This window comes from Aspergillus steynii, assembly GCF_002849105.1.
Source record: "Aspergillus steynii IBT 23096 chromosome Unknown P170scaffold_5, whole genome shotgun sequence".
NCBI lineage: Eukaryota > Fungi > Ascomycota > Eurotiomycetes > Eurotiales > Aspergillaceae > Aspergillus > Aspergillus steynii.
Genome location: NW_020194402.1, coordinates 1,446,728 through 1,460,090, shown reverse-complemented (window position 1 = coordinate 1,460,090; position 13,363 = coordinate 1,446,728). Strand labels below are relative to the sequence as shown.

The window sequence follows — 13,363 nt, the reverse complement described above, 5'->3', positions numbered from 1 at the left end:
GTCTACGTAAGCCTGAACGTAAGGCAGCGTAATGCATGTAAGACTTGTAAGCCTGGAAGCCCCCCGGAAACCGTAAAGTAACGCACCGCCACAGTGGCAGAATGACAGCCCGGGATGGCAGCCTGAGGCAGCCAGCCACCTAAGCCCGCTCCGCCCGAGCTCCGTGCGGTCACGACTGCATCCCGGCGACCTTCTTGCTTGCTGTAGCTTGTCGAAATACGGACTCCCCTCTTCTCTCTACTGGCTGATTCACCTCATCATTACCTCCCCGATCATCCAACTACGCCCTTTTGACTACCTTCGAATCGACACCGAGCCGGTACCTGACTACTCACTCAACCGTGAACCTTCAATCGATGCGCCTGCGCTAGCTTCCTCCGCTGAGATCGAACATCGCTACAAGTCTAGTCAGACCACGGCATATACAGCAGACCAAGCACCAGACACCGAGAACACAGAAGGCTGGACCTACACCTGTGTCGTCTAAATTGAGACCCCTTGACGATCGTACACCGGAGACCGGAGACCGGAATCGATCCTCAGCGCTACCTACACCTATTCCCTGAGCAGGAAGAGCGGCAGCAGAAGATACATACAAAATGGCCAACGGGTGCGTTTCCTGCCGGTGATTCGGTTCCATCCAGCTGCAATTCAATCCAGCTGAAGTCGAGACACTGATCTATACTTTCTTTCTCTGGACGAGACAAGGGAAACTAGATCATGGGCCGACGAGCAGACTGATTCAGCGGAATATATACCAAAGCTAATGCATTCCTTTACAATCAATAGGTGGAGTCTTGTCATCGGCCTCATCATCATCGTGGTCGCATCCGTCCTCGCCTGGGTGTTTAGTCCTAAGGGGGAGAACCAGACGTGCGTTATTTTCCCCTCCTCCTTCTTTTCCTCCCCGTGCCTCGATGTGATTGTTTCTAGTCTTGGAAATGGATCCCGACCAAGGGGGTTATGACATCTAGAACAATACTAACAACCTTGTCTGCATATAGACTATTCCGCAGCACGCTGATCTTATCGTTCGTGTCGTGCTATCTGATGTGGGGTACGTATCATCGCTCTGTCTCTCCTATATATCATATATTCGTGCGAAACAACCCGACTGGCTTGCTAACTTTTGTTTTCTCCCCGTCTAGCGATCGTCTTCATGGCCCAATGGCATCCTCTTATCACGCCGAAGAGATCGAATATCAGACCCGAGCGAGTACCGCAGTGATCGCTTTGTCTCTCGACTTTGTTTTGGACTTCAGGGATGGAGATTAGAGTGGCTAGGGATGGATAGGATACATCTATTGAGTGGAATTGAGTGAGGGGGTGTTGAAGAGCAGATACAGGTAGAGAGAGGGGACATTCTCTGCTTGGCCTGGATGATGAGCGAGTGCTACTATTATACCTACCATATCTACACCTGTCTGTTGAGGTTTTGACTGTACACCTTTTCTTTATTACATTTTTTCCTGGTATTCATGTATAGTTTATCTAGTGGTTATCTTGTTCTCCAATTGCTGGTTCTCGGTCCTCGTTTATGCCTTTGCAGCGATAGAAAACATATTCTATTATTGGTTTCAATTAAGTATTCCATTGGCCATTAACCAACCCCCACAACCCCCAGAATGACCTTCTGCACCGTCCACCGTGCAAGAAGTCCCGTGACAGCCAACGCCATCGCGCGAAGATAGCCACACCCTAATAAGATATACAGCGCCTCGATATTACTCAGCAGCACCAGATGCGTATCCGCAGCGCCCAGCGACAAGAGCGATCCGACCAATTCGATCAGATTCGCCAGGTAGCTAGTCGGGACCGACGCCGGCATCAGCTGGATCAAACTCTCCAAGAGCGTTGGTGATTCCGATATCCCGGATGTGCTGGCGGCCGAGGCCGTCGCTGCTGGAGTCAGGCCGGTAAGCGCCTGCGTGGGAAAGTCGTGAGAAGAGATCAACTGGCTGGTGCCTTGGCTGTCGGAGTGTGATGTCTCTGATATATTGCTGCTGCTGTTGCTGCCACCACCATCCGGACCCCAGATGACGAGAAGGATCGGAAACAGCTTCACGCAGCTGCTGACGAGGAGGGCGGTGCTGATGGCGGTAGGACTCGCCGGCGAAGGAGGGGGTAGGGGCTGGATGTTTTGCGTGGGAGCGGTGGAGGCACGACGCAGTGGTGGAGGAGGGGGGTAATGCGCTGGCGGTGGAGGGTTCGGATTGTGCTCGTTGCCTGCGGCGGTGGTGTGAGCACCGCTTGTGGACGAAATATCCACGGCCGAAGAATGTGACGCATGGAGCTTAGGCGGGCTCAGCGCCGTTGCAGACGTCGGCGATAACTGCGGTTGAGCGCTGGCAGCCTGCGAAGGGAAAGAAGGGAAGACAGGTGTCGACGGATGAGAGGGTGTGTCGGTCGTGCTGTTGCCACTGCCGCTGCTCTGGGCGGTATGCTCCAGGCCTCGAGGCACCGGGGCGAGTATGGACGCCAGCAACCGGATCGTCAGGTGATGAGCAAGAGTCGCGAGGGCGTTCAGGCTCAGGAAAAAAAAGTATTGGATGACGATGGGTGCGCGCGCCAGGAACGTGGTGGATAGGGTTTGGGTCTTTTCGATGCGTGCCCAGGTCAGGTAGACGTCGAATAGGAGGAGCAGAATGCCGAGGCGAACGATGGAGCGCTGCGTGGTCATGACTGGTTAGTTCCTGACTGTGGATAATCCGAGAAAAGTAGATAGATGCAACTTGCGTCGAATTGGTTGTCGTCTCCTCCGAGTCGGTTGAATAGGAGGTGTCGATATACCTGGGAATTGTTAGACTTATCACAAGACTAAAGCTGAAACACTCCAATGCTCGAGCATACCTGAGGCTTGATCAGAACCAGGTCTATGAAGATGACCACGAAGTCATATTCGACGTATTTGTCGGCGAATCGCTGGCAGCGCGGGCATTGCGTCAGACGCACGCCTTTGCCCAACGACCGGTCATCTGCGCGACTGTAGGTGCTGTACAGATGCGAGACGGGATAGGAGCATTCGATGCAGATGGGCATCGCGTCATTGACCGGGTTTCATCGCAGGCTCCATACCTCGCGAGAATAAGGATGACACTGCGGTTGAGATTCAGGGAGCAGCGCGACGGGCGGAGAAGGAAAGAAGACCGAAGGCGGTGAAGCAAGAAGACTCGCGGTCTACACTCTATAACTGTCCCTAGATAACTAGAACTCCTCGCTATATACAGGGCCGAAAAAAATCAGAGGCACTTTTTTCGCAAACAGAACGAAGCCAAATTTTCACCCGTCAATCGATCACTCCGGTATCGTCGGCCCAGCTGGGCTGGATGGTTCGACACACGCCCTCGTAGTCGCGGAAGCGTTGCGAATTCTCCGGCAGGCCTGGGGTGGTCCAGAACATGGTCCAGTTGGTGTCGGACAGCTTCCACGTTCCCTCGGAGCGCTCGAAATACCACTTGTTCACCGGGTTGTCCTTGCGGCTGCGCCAGCACACCCCCTGAGGAAAGCATGTGCGTACCATGGCATTGAACACAACGTCCGCCACGCCTCCCGCCCCTTGGCTGCGCTTCAGAACGGCAAATTTGTCGAGGTAAGGAACCATGCGAGCCTGGCTCGCCTCACTTCCGTCGTCCTCAACGCCTGGGGGAAGCTCCCAGGTCAAGATAGCACCCCCTTCGTATTCTCCGGCGATGATCAATCCGGCAAGTCGGTCGTTGACCCGGTTCAGGTAGTCCTGGACATCGAGCTTGCGGTTGAAGGAATCTTCGATAAGGCGCACCAGACGTGGCAGATCGATGCTGGGGTCCTCCAGGCTCAATCGAGGGCGATTCTGGGCTGTCCACACCACAGTTCGCGGGTCGGGAATCATGGTAAGTGGCATGCCTCGCTTAACAAACGTCGTGTGTAGACTGGGCGTGAAAATGCTTCCCCGTCCGCCACTGATCGCTTCACGTCTGCTCATCGGCAGAGAAGAGGATAGTAAGGGCTTGTCCGTGAGTAGGCTATGGATTAGCGGGTTCCTTTGTCGCCGAGTGCCGACCGCCGACAAGTTCGGTGCGGCCTGTGGCGATCGGGCTGAATTGGCAACTTCAGCCGGGGAAGTGATGATTCCAGACGATGCCGAGGGTAGCATAGCAAGAGCCTTCTGTGATAGACGCAAATTATGCAGGTGGTCGTCAACAAGACTGCCTCGGATTGGAGTGCGTTTGCTGACGCCGTCTAGGAACTCCGCCCGGGGAGAGACATGCCCCGTTGCCGCCGCCCGCTGGGCTTGAAGTAGCTGGGCTTCAATGTCGTCGAATTCCTGCTCCATGTTGATAAAAACATGGGAGGTCTGCGGGCCACTGTAAGCGGGGATCCCTCCATGAGGATCCAGTAGAATCACTCGATCTAACGAGACCTCCTGCTGTAACCTTTTGATATTCTGGGCCGTAAGCCAGGGGTCTTCATCGGGATGAGGGATGCTTGCCAGGCCGGCAAACTCTTTCGTCAGGGCCAGGAGAGTCTCCTCACCCGACAAAGTCACCGCTCGAGGAACATCCTCCGTGTAGGCAATCGGGGCGATAATGACAATGTGGCCATCCCGCAGAGGGTTCAAAAGGGCCTTCCGCGATAAGACCGTCGGGGTGTCCGGTGTCTTGGAGGGAAGAGTCAAAACCGAATCTAGGTGGGTAGATTTGGAATCCGGCTGTGCATCGACTGCAGAAGCGATGCGGTCTGCTTGGTCGGCAGCGATCTTTCGCGACGCATTCCCATCGTCCATGGTCCCCGGGTCGACCACGACGCAGCAGGCCATGCCAAGGCGATTCAGTTGCGCCAATGTCTTAGCCACTCCGTTGACAACCAAGTCATCCAGCCGCTGAGGCGCCTTGAGTGTGATCAAGGCCAGATGGAGTCGCATCTCCGGTATATCCTGCGGGGGAGGGGTCGGAGTTGAGTCATGTCTGAAGACCGGACTGTCGTAGACCGAGCGCGAAGCACCATAGAACGATCCCAGATTGACACCCGACGGCGACGACAGAGCCGTGGTCTCCTTGCTTTGTTCGATGGTCGGTTGAGGCGGTGGGGTTGGAGAGTGCTGGGCTTTCAGACGAGACAAATACGATTTGGCTTCCCGCTTGGTGGACGCCGAGTTCAGCAGACTGAGGAAGAATTCCTATTGCCGCAATAGCCATTGGGACCGATTAGTGATATGCGCCAGTGTGGATATTGGAGTTGCACGGTCATCGTACACGGTCCAGCAATTTTTCCTTCGCCCGACGGCCTAAACGATCATAGCTTTGGCTGGTGGAAGAAAAGTCGGCGCCCTGGTTGATCGGCCGATCGGCGGAGGACGAGAGAGGGCGACGAGAGTGGTAGTCAATTTTTGCTGCCGGCTGTCCATTGCAGAGGGACACCTGATGCTGCTGCTGCTGCTAGAGAACCAAGAGAACGGGTCAGAGCGAAATCCACACAGTCGAAATAGATTGGGATGCTTCCCAAACCCACCTTCAGCAGCGCGGACTTGGTCCGCGGCCAGTTCAGCGCCCTAGAGCTCATGTTTCATTCCTAACCAAGACAACCGAAGCTGGGACCGAGGAGAAAGACATAGGACGGATGAAGGAATTCGAGTAACTTATACCGGACACCAGGGAAGTTCACGCGGAAACTTGGGCAGCAGCACACAGGCGCGGGTCGGGGAAAGAATGAGTCGATGCGGATAATGACGCACGCCGGGGCGGCCTCTGATTCGGCGCCGATAACGCTGATCGATAACTGGGCCTCCACTCGCTTCTCCCTTCTCCTGGTTCATTCCTATACCTTCGCTAGTGTCCCTCAGCCCTTCCCGGCCTCCAGCACGTTATTCTCCGTCCTCGCCAATCGCTCCGGCGTCGTCTTGAACAGCCGCGGTAGTCCGGTCTCCTCGTACGACGCTGCGTCCACCGTCATCTTCGCAATCCCTTGCGCCGAGAGGAAAATCTGCGGCATCCCATGGCCATTGAACCCGGCGATGATGAGCTGTCCGGGCTTGTGGGGAACAGGGCCGAGGTGTGGCAGCGTGTCGGTCGTATCTCCCATAACTAGTTAAACGTCGGTTAATAGGAGAAAATATGAAAGAAAAAAAAATCAATGAATGCAGGCACGTACTTCCGGTCCAAACACGGTCGGTATACGCCCCCGAGTCCTCCCATCCATGAAACCGCCGCTGCATATAATTGTCAAGGTATCGCACAGCCGATTCCATCACCTTACTGTCGTCCGTGTTATTGTACCAGTCCGTGCGATTGTGGTAGAAGGTTGATTTGGCTCCTCCCACCACAATGCTGCCATCCGGCCGGTGGATCATGTAGTCATAATCCCAGGCGTTGGACCGAAAGGTGTACGAACACTTCTTCGCGTTTTCGGGCGGATTGGGCACGACAATTCGGCTACAGACCCCTCGCACCGGGATGATATGGTCCTTGTACTCGGGGGCCAGGGCGGCGGTATAGGCGTTGCTGGCGAAAATCACCTTCTTGGCTCGGATGGATCCCCGACTGGTTTCAACCGTCCACTTTCCATCCACATCGGGGGATTCCGAAACCCGGTGCACGGGGGTATTTGTTTGAAGATTGGCTCCACCGAGAACGGCGCTTTTCAAGAGGTGCATCACGAGTTTATAGGGCCAGACTCGCCCGGTGCGATAACTAAAGCATCCTCGAGCTCCTTTCACTCCCGAAACCTGTGGTCAATCCCGCGGTGGTCAGGCGAGGTTTGTAGTACAGGAAATTGAGTGATTCTTACGGCTTCTGCAGATTCTGGCGGGCTGAATTCCACTTCCTTCACCCTTGTCGCCCCTTGCGACCAGAGCAAGTCGTATCCGGCCTTGGTTTTGGCGCAATGTTCGTCGTCGAACTGCACGTCGAAGACTCGATCCACATCGAGGTCACATTCGATATTCTCCCGCTCGATGAACGACTGGAGCTCCAGCAGATGTTTCATCTCAAAGTCAGCCACTTCCTCAGCCGCGTCGACTCCGTATTCGGCGGCTAGAATGCCAATCTGGTAGTACGGGTCAGGCTTCAGATGGCCGCCTGCATCGAAGGCCTGGGAGTCAGCGATTTTTGTAACTATTTTACTTCATCTTTCTCGAATCCCGTACCATTACGACCCGTAGCTCCAGAACATGCCTGCCGGGCTTCCAAAACCACGACGGAAATATCCCGGGACAGGGCCTTGCTCTGCTGGAGGCAGTGATACGCCGTGGCTGCACCCGCGAACCCAGCACCAATGATCACGACGTCGCTTTCGTCGGGCAGAGCGTCGGTCGAACGGTGATTATCGAACGGATGGGGTTCTGAGCGCCAAAAAGAAGTCATGCCATGGTCGACAGGAAATGGTTCGGACATCTTGGGGGAGACAGGGCCTTTGGGCAGTTAGTAGCAGATTTGGTGAATTTCGCCTGAACCGAGATGAGAGAAATTCGAATGAAAAGGGCGTCTGGTCGAGGACTTATAAGGCATGAAACAGCCCAAGTGCCACATCACTCCAGCCAATGCGGAGAAGTGGGGGGAACGCTATCAGTCACGGGGATTTGTTGGTGATCCAGTAGTTGCTGGTAGTATATATAGTATAGCATGCCCATCCAGTCACTTTTACTGTTCGAGAGTGGCAGGTTGGGGATTTACGGGGTTGGTTCGGTCTCTAGATACCACCACTCCGGAAATCCACCATCGTCGTGCCTGCAGCACCATGCGAGTGTGAATCTGACATATCAGACGCCCAGATTCCATGAATGGGATGACTTGCAGGGGCGTACAGACCCCCGTCTGGCCCGACCTTATCGGGGCCCCGCGTGTGGTTCCCTGGGAAACCGCTAGTAACCGATACTACAGCAGCCTCGGAAGGTATACTCATGAGTACCTGTAGTTACTACCTGAGAGAAGAGGAAGCACGAAGGTGTATATTCAGGTGTCTCCTTCCCTGTCAGATCCACTCAATGGCAGGCTCCGTCCCTCTTGATCCATCAGCAAAAAGGCTCTGCGTGGCCAGATTCTCCCCTGGATTCCACCGCGAAGAACCAACGCCAACCCGATCTCCCGTTCCAGATCCCCTGGTTTGGTAAGCAAATCATAAGCAGCGATCGCTCCCAGGTGGCTTGCATCTGGATCTGGTAGACTTCGATAGACCAAGACCCTGGAGAAGCAGGACGAGACTCCGCCGTCGCCAATGCCGGTGCGAGGAAGCGTCAGGAAGTGAATCCCGAAGTCTTATCGGCCGCATCGAGCTAAATCGACCCCCACCCTGTCTAGCCTTTCCGAAGATTCGGACCCCTCGAATATTCGACTCTTTTTCATCCTTCTCAAATCCCCTCGGCCAATCCCTTCCTCGCCTCCTGTCCACCCCTGCTCCGATCCGTCTTCTCGCTGCCTTCTGTCGCTGCGATAGTTCTGTGCGCATTTTTCTCGCTTCTGCCCTCCTCGAGTCCTCCGTGCCCTTTTGTGGGGAAATTAAATAACCCGATCTCATTTCCTCACGACCTTCTACCCTCCGTGAAAGGATAATCCCAACGCAGACCATGTCTTCCGAGTCTCCCGATCAGCAATATCAGGAGGCCATTAACGGCCTGAAGCCGTTATCCAACGTGGACCACTCGTTGCCCGCGACTGGCTCCGACCTCTCGCGGTTGAGTGGCCGAGCCGAAATCGCCATCGCCAACGGTCTGTCCATGGACGAGGTGGAAGACGACGAGGAAGAAGAAGTCGACGAAGACTATGTGGCGGTGGATCATGACGACATCAATGAATTCCCCTACTGGTTTCGTCGCCCGCCGGTGCACCATCGCACCCCGTTGGACGAGCTTCATCCCTTCGTCCAGGTCCTGACCGTGTCCAATGTCGATGACTGCGTGGAGGTGGAACAGGCCTTCCCGGAGCAGGAACGCTGCTCCCGAGACAAAGTATGATCCCGGTACATGCCGATCTTAAGGGACGTTCGACTAATCTGCTATCTTCTTTCCAGTTCATCTACCGCCTGAACCGATGTCCGGAACTCTGCCTGGGGCTGTTCACCCTCCCCATTGTGAAGGACGGCGAGCCGAAACCTCGCCCCATTCTGGTCGGCCATGTTATCGCGACTCGAACCTCGACAGAGCTGGTGACCGACAAGTCCATGCAGCTTCCAGCGACCTGGAAGACCGAGCGGTTCGCGGTCGAGGATGGCGAGACCGTCGGCCATGACGAATACGGCAGCACGATTGCGATTCACTCCCTTGCCGTTCGGCCTGAACACCAGGGCAAGCAGGTCGCCAGCACCCTGATGAAGTCGTACATCCAGAGAATCAAGGAGGCGCAAATCGCGGACCGTCTGTCCATCATCACTCATGATCAGCTGGTATCGTTCTACGAGTCGTTCGGCTTCTCGAACCGCGGTCCTAGCAAGTGCCAGTTTGGCGGAGGCGGCTGGGTCGATTTGGTGAGTGATCCCCTGGATCAGCGGCGACAAAAATCATACTGACCGCCACGATAGGTTCTGGAGTTTAGCCACCAGCAGGAATAAGATCTCCATGGGCTGATCCACCTATCTCTTCCTCCCTTCTTTTACCCCCCTTAATACAACTTTATGATTTTTCTTTGCCTTTTTCTCTCTCACACAATTCCCATTCAATGTTTCATGCATGGATGCTTACGTTAATGTTATTACCCCTCCCTGGATTTTGTTTTTTTACGTGGGTTAAGAGAAAAAGCAACGGAGTTCTATTTGGGCTACGATGATTCTGGGACGGAAATGGACGATGAGGATATCCACGGCTGGCGGTTTGGTTCGGTCAAGGCATCTTTGTATCATAGTCCCGCGGTAGTGAATGTACATGAGTTACTACTGTGTTTCTATTGACGTATAGTAAATTGATCATCGTATAATAAGTACTGTAGCGGACTGTAGCACTGTAGAATCACTGTAGAATAACTGCATGCATCGTCTCGGTTACCTAAAAGTTCCCCACATTGACTGCTCACCGCCCGCCAAAACTCTGCCTCCGACCGCCCGGACTTAATATTTTTTTTTTTTTTTTTTTTGTCTTGGGATCTCTCGGTCGCTGAGAGAACGAGTCTTTTTCTTCCTCTCCCATCATCCCCATCTTTCTAACTTGGGATTTTCTTGAGATTCGACCAGCGTCCTTCTCAGGTGCCCATCATGAAGACCACTTGGAAAGACGTATGTCCTTCTCGCCGTGCCCCTCGACGCAATCCAGACTGACCATAGGCTTCTTTTCACCGCTTAGATCGCTCCTGTGCCCACGAGCCAGGAGTTTTTGGATATTGTCCTCAGCCGTACCCAGAGACAGCTGCCGACTCAAATCCGTGCTGGTTTCAAGATCAGTCGTATCAGAGGTATTTTTGCGACCCCCGGAATGCGACAGTCCGCCGATATGGTGGGAATCGATGCCATCGGTGGCCGATGGAATTTCGCCGCTAATACAAAAATTTTCTTTTCTGCCCGTTAGGCTTCTATACTCGTAAGGTCAAATACACCCAGGAGACCTTCTGCGAAAAGTTCCAGGCCATTCTCGATGGATTCCCCCGACTGCAGGATATTCATCCTTTCCGTAAGTTTTTTCTTCGCTCCGGTCGATCGGATTTTCCTCGTTTCGCCCTTCTAATGGCCAACAGACAAGGATTTGATGAACACTCTTTACGATGCCGACCATTTCCGTATCGCGCTCGGCCAGGTTTCCACGGCCAAACACTTGATCGAAACCGTGTCTCGCGACTACGTCCGTCTTATCAAATATGCGCAGTCTCTTTTCCAGTGCAAGCAACTGAAGCGCGCCGCTCTGGGTCGTATGGCCACCATCTGCCGACGTCTCAAAGACCCTCTCGTCTACCTGGAGCAGGTCCGCCAGCATTTGGGCCGTTTGCCCTCCATCGACCCCAACACCCGTACCCTTCTGATCTGCGGGTACCCCAACGTCGGAAAGTCCAGCTTCCTGCGCAGCATCACCCGTGCGGATGTCGACGTTCAGCCCTACGCTTTCACCACGAAGAGTTTGTTCGTCGGTCACTTCGACTACAAGTACCTGCGATTCCAGGCCATCGACACGCCCGGTATTCTGGACCACCCTCTGGAGGAGATGAACACCATTGAAATGCAGTCCATCACCGCCATTGCCCATCTTCGGTCCGCCGTTATGTACTTCATGGATCTCTCCGAGCAGTGTGGCTACTCCGTGGGCGACCAGATCAAGCTGTTCCAGAGCATCAAGCCTCTTTTCGCCAACAAGATCGTGTTCCTCGTCATCAACAAGATTGACGTGCGACGTCCCGAGGACCTCGAACCCGAATATCAGCAGGAGCTTGAGGCCATCCTCAAGGCCGACGACGTCGAGCTGCTGCAGCTGTCCTGCACCACCACCGAGGGTGTGACGAATGTGAAGAACGCCGCTTGCGACAAGCTCCTTGCCGAGCGTGTTGCGCAGAAGCTGAAGTCCGGATCCAACAGCGCCGGTACCCCCGGTGGACGCCTGGGCGACGTTCTGGCCCGTATCCACGTGGCCAAGCCCATGGGTGGGGTGCAGCGCGAGACCTTCATTCCCGACGCCGTGCACTCGCTCAAGAAGTACGACAAGGAAGATCCCGACCGCAAGATGCTGGAGAGGGATATCGAGGAGGAGAACGGCGGTGCCGGTGTCTACAACATCGATCTCAAGAAGACCTACCTGCTGGAGAACGACGAGTGGAAGCACGACAAGATCCCCGAGGTGTGGAACGGCAAGAACGTCTACGACTTTGTGGATCCCGATATCGAGGCGAAGCTGGCCACCCTGGAGGAGGAGGAAGAGAAGCTGCAGGCGGACGGATTCTACGAGTCCGACGACGAAGTGGAGGAGGCCGAGGATGCCGAGCTGCGCATGAAGGCCGACCTGATCCGCGAGAAGCACGCCATGATGCGCAACGAGGCCAAGATGCGCAAGTCGCTGAAGAACCGCGCGGCCATCCCCCGAAGCGCCAAGGCCAAGCGCCTGTCCCAGATGGAGTCCGCGCTGGAGGAAGCCGGTTACGATGTCGACGCCGCCTCCGCCCGTGCTCGCACCCAGAGCCGTGGCCGCCCCGCCACGCGCGGCGAGCCCAACGACGACGCCATGGATGTGGACATGTCGGACCCTCGCCAGGCCATCGCCAAGGCCAAGGGCCGTGCTCGCAGCCAGGCTGCCACGGATCGTCTGCACGACGGTGTGACGGACGAGCTTGCGCGCAGCAAGGCCGATCGTCTGGCCAAGCTGGGCCAGAAGAAGATGAACCGGATGGCAAGAGCTGGAGAAGCCGATCGACACACGACCGCGTCTCTGCCCAAGCATCTGGTAGGTTTCCCCTGGTTTTTACTCCTCTTTGACAATATACTGACAAGTCTAGTTCGCCGGCAAACGAACCATCGGCAAGACCCAACGTCGGTAAACGGCCTCGGGCCCATGATGCGACGAAGTCTGCCTTTAATATCTTTCATCATCATCGTATACAGTTATCGGTCATGAACTGGGTGTCTTCACAAAAGAAAAAGGCGTCGGGTGTTGTGTTTGTTTCCTTTCTTTTGTTTCTCACGGTCTCTGGATGACACAATTCCGCGTAAATACCTGGCAGAGGAGCTTGACCTTTTGCTACTTTTTATTTAGCTATTCTGACGTTCTGCTTGATGTTGATATGTCTGTCTCTGCAATGAAAACGCCGAGGTCCACTAGAAGATCATTTGCAAGCTTCCGTAGATGCAACGATGGCATTATATTATATATTATATATTATGAGTGTGGTAAGTGTTGTCGGAGAAGCTCATCTGGTAATTGATCTCATCACTTTCTCATGTCCCTCACCGTCTTCATGAACTTTGTCTTGATCTTCGTCATCATTATCTTCGGCTTCTCCTTCAAGTTCGTCTTCGTTGTCTCGTTGGTCTCCTCTGTCTTGGATGTGGTTTCAGTCTTGGACTTCGAATCATCCGTAGTAGTTGGTTTCTGCGTCTCAGTGGTCTCCTCGGGTTTTTTGGGTGGTGTGATCTCTGTTATTTCATCTTCCTTTTTCTGTCGCATTGCCGCCTCTTGTTCCTGTCTGTATATTTTGTCTTGTTCTATCCTCTGTCGTTTTATTTCCTCCTCTTCTTCCTCTTCCTTTTTCTTTGTATCGTCGTGAGTCTTGTCGTGGTCCTGCTCAGCACCCTTCTCAGCTTCATCGTCTGCAATCCCTCTCACGTATATCTTGCTGCTGTCCTTTTGAGGATCGTCGTCCTTCAGCTCTTCCTGATCCGTGGTATTCTGGACCAAGGCCTTCGCAATGCCGTTTGTCAATATGTCGTTGTGCGCCTGTCTTCTCCTGCCGCGAGAATCGCTCTCAAGGGGAACTATATATCATGACAATCA

The 13,363-nt window shown here is 54.4% G+C and overlaps 7 protein-coding genes across 7 annotated transcripts; 4 read left to right on the top strand and 3 right to left on the bottom strand.

The window, feature by feature from the left end:
- Nucleotides 1-31: 31 nt before the first annotated feature.
- Nucleotides 32-487, top strand: P170DRAFT_476594 (uncharacterized protein; the record flags this gene model as incomplete). Its single annotated transcript, XM_024853367.1, has 2 exons — nt 32-37; nt 95-487. The coding sequence occupies 2 exons, from the start codon at nt 32-34 to the stop codon at nt 485-487; spliced, it is 399 nt and encodes a 132-aa protein (XP_024703243.1).
- A 112-nt stretch (nt 488-599) lies between these two features.
- Nucleotides 600-1,228, top strand: P170DRAFT_476593 (V-type proton ATPase subunit E; the record flags this gene model as incomplete). The annotated part of the gene is made up of 4 exons (XM_024853366.1): nt 600-610; nt 790-873; nt 1,005-1,057; nt 1,149-1,228. The coding sequence occupies 4 exons, from the start codon at nt 600-602 to the stop codon at nt 1,226-1,228; spliced, it is 228 nt and encodes a 75-aa protein (XP_024703242.1).
- Nucleotides 1,229-1,530: 302 nt separating this feature from the next.
- Nucleotides 1,531-3,096, bottom strand: P170DRAFT_437642 (sterol homeostasis protein ARV1). Its single transcript, XM_024849413.1, has 3 exons — nt 2,851-3,096; nt 2,737-2,790; nt 1,531-2,668 (listed from the first exon to the last, which is right to left on the bottom strand). Exons 1-3 carry the CDS (start codon nt 3,037-3,039, stop codon nt 1,601-1,603), a joined length of 1,311 nt encoding a protein of 436 aa, XP_024703241.1. The 5' UTR covers nt 3,040-3,096; the 3' UTR covers nt 1,531-1,600.
- Nucleotides 3,097-3,286: 190 nt separating this feature from the next.
- arg2 (acetyl-CoA:L-glutamate N-acetyltransferase) lies at nt 3,287-5,538 on the bottom strand (the record flags this gene model as incomplete). Its single annotated transcript, XM_024853365.1, has 3 exons — nt 3,287-5,155; nt 5,232-5,414; nt 5,488-5,538. 3 exons carry the CDS (start codon nt 5,536-5,538, stop codon nt 3,287-3,289), a joined length of 2,103 nt encoding a protein of 700 aa, XP_024703240.1.
- A 276-nt stretch (nt 5,539-5,814) lies between these two features.
- On the bottom strand, nt 5,815-7,367 carry P170DRAFT_361487 (NAD(P)/FAD-dependent oxidoreductase; the record flags this gene model as incomplete). The annotated part of the gene is made up of 4 exons (XM_024844469.1): nt 5,815-6,059; nt 6,127-6,700; nt 6,763-7,052; nt 7,121-7,367. 4 exons carry the CDS (start codon nt 7,365-7,367, stop codon nt 5,815-5,817), a joined length of 1,356 nt encoding a protein of 451 aa, XP_024703239.1.
- A 969-nt stretch (nt 7,368-8,336) lies between these two features.
- Nucleotides 8,337-9,650, top strand: P170DRAFT_200713 (polyamine acetyltransferase). The gene is made up of 3 exons (XM_024842761.1): nt 8,337-8,917; nt 8,980-9,432; nt 9,487-9,650. The coding sequence occupies exons 1-3, from the start codon at nt 8,537-8,539 to the stop codon at nt 9,514-9,516; spliced, it is 864 nt and encodes a 287-aa protein (XP_024703238.1). The 5' UTR covers nt 8,337-8,536; the 3' UTR covers nt 9,517-9,650.
- Nucleotides 9,651-10,056: 406 nt separating this feature from the next.
- Nucleotides 10,057-12,694, top strand: P170DRAFT_410331 (putative GTPase NOG1). The gene is made up of 5 exons (XM_024846843.1): nt 10,057-10,173; nt 10,241-10,349; nt 10,463-10,564; nt 10,629-12,316; nt 12,369-12,694. Exons 1-5 carry the CDS (start codon nt 10,153-10,155, stop codon nt 12,408-12,410), a joined length of 1,962 nt encoding a protein of 653 aa, XP_024703237.1. The 5' UTR covers nt 10,057-10,152; the 3' UTR covers nt 12,411-12,694.
- The last annotated feature ends 669 nt before the right edge of the window (nt 12,695-13,363 follow it).

Coding starts and splice junctions, on each gene's coding strand:
- P170DRAFT_437642 (XM_024849413.1), bottom strand. CDS start 3,039: ATGCCCATCTGCATCGAATGCTCCTATCCCGTCTCGCATCTGTACAGC. Junction 2,791..2,850: donor TGGTTCTGATCAAGCCTCAG/GTATGCTCGAGC, acceptor AACAATTCCCAG/GTATATCGACACCTCCTATT. Junction 2,669..2,736: donor GAGACGACAACCAATTCGAC/GCAAGTTGCATC, acceptor ATGACCACGCAG/CGCTCCATCGTTCGCCTCGG.
- P170DRAFT_200713 (XM_024842761.1), top strand. CDS start 8,537: ATGTCTTCCGAGTCTCCCGATCAGCAATATCAGGAGGCCATTAACGGC. Junction 8,918..8,979: donor AACGCTGCTCCCGAGACAAA/GTATGATCCCGG, acceptor TCTTCTTTCCAG/TTCATCTACCGCCTGAACCG. Junction 9,433..9,486: donor GAGGCGGCTGGGTCGATTTG/GTGAGTGATCCC, acceptor CCGCCACGATAG/GTTCTGGAGTTTAGCCACCA.
- P170DRAFT_410331 (XM_024846843.1), top strand. CDS start 10,153: ATGAAGACCACTTGGAAAGAC. Junction 10,565..10,628: donor GCAGGATATTCATCCTTTCC/GTAAGTTTTTTC, acceptor AATGGCCAACAG/ACAAGGATTTGATGAACACT. Junction 12,317..12,368: donor CGTCTCTGCCCAAGCATCTG/GTAGGTTTCCCC, acceptor TGACAAGTCTAG/TTCGCCGGCAAACGAACCAT.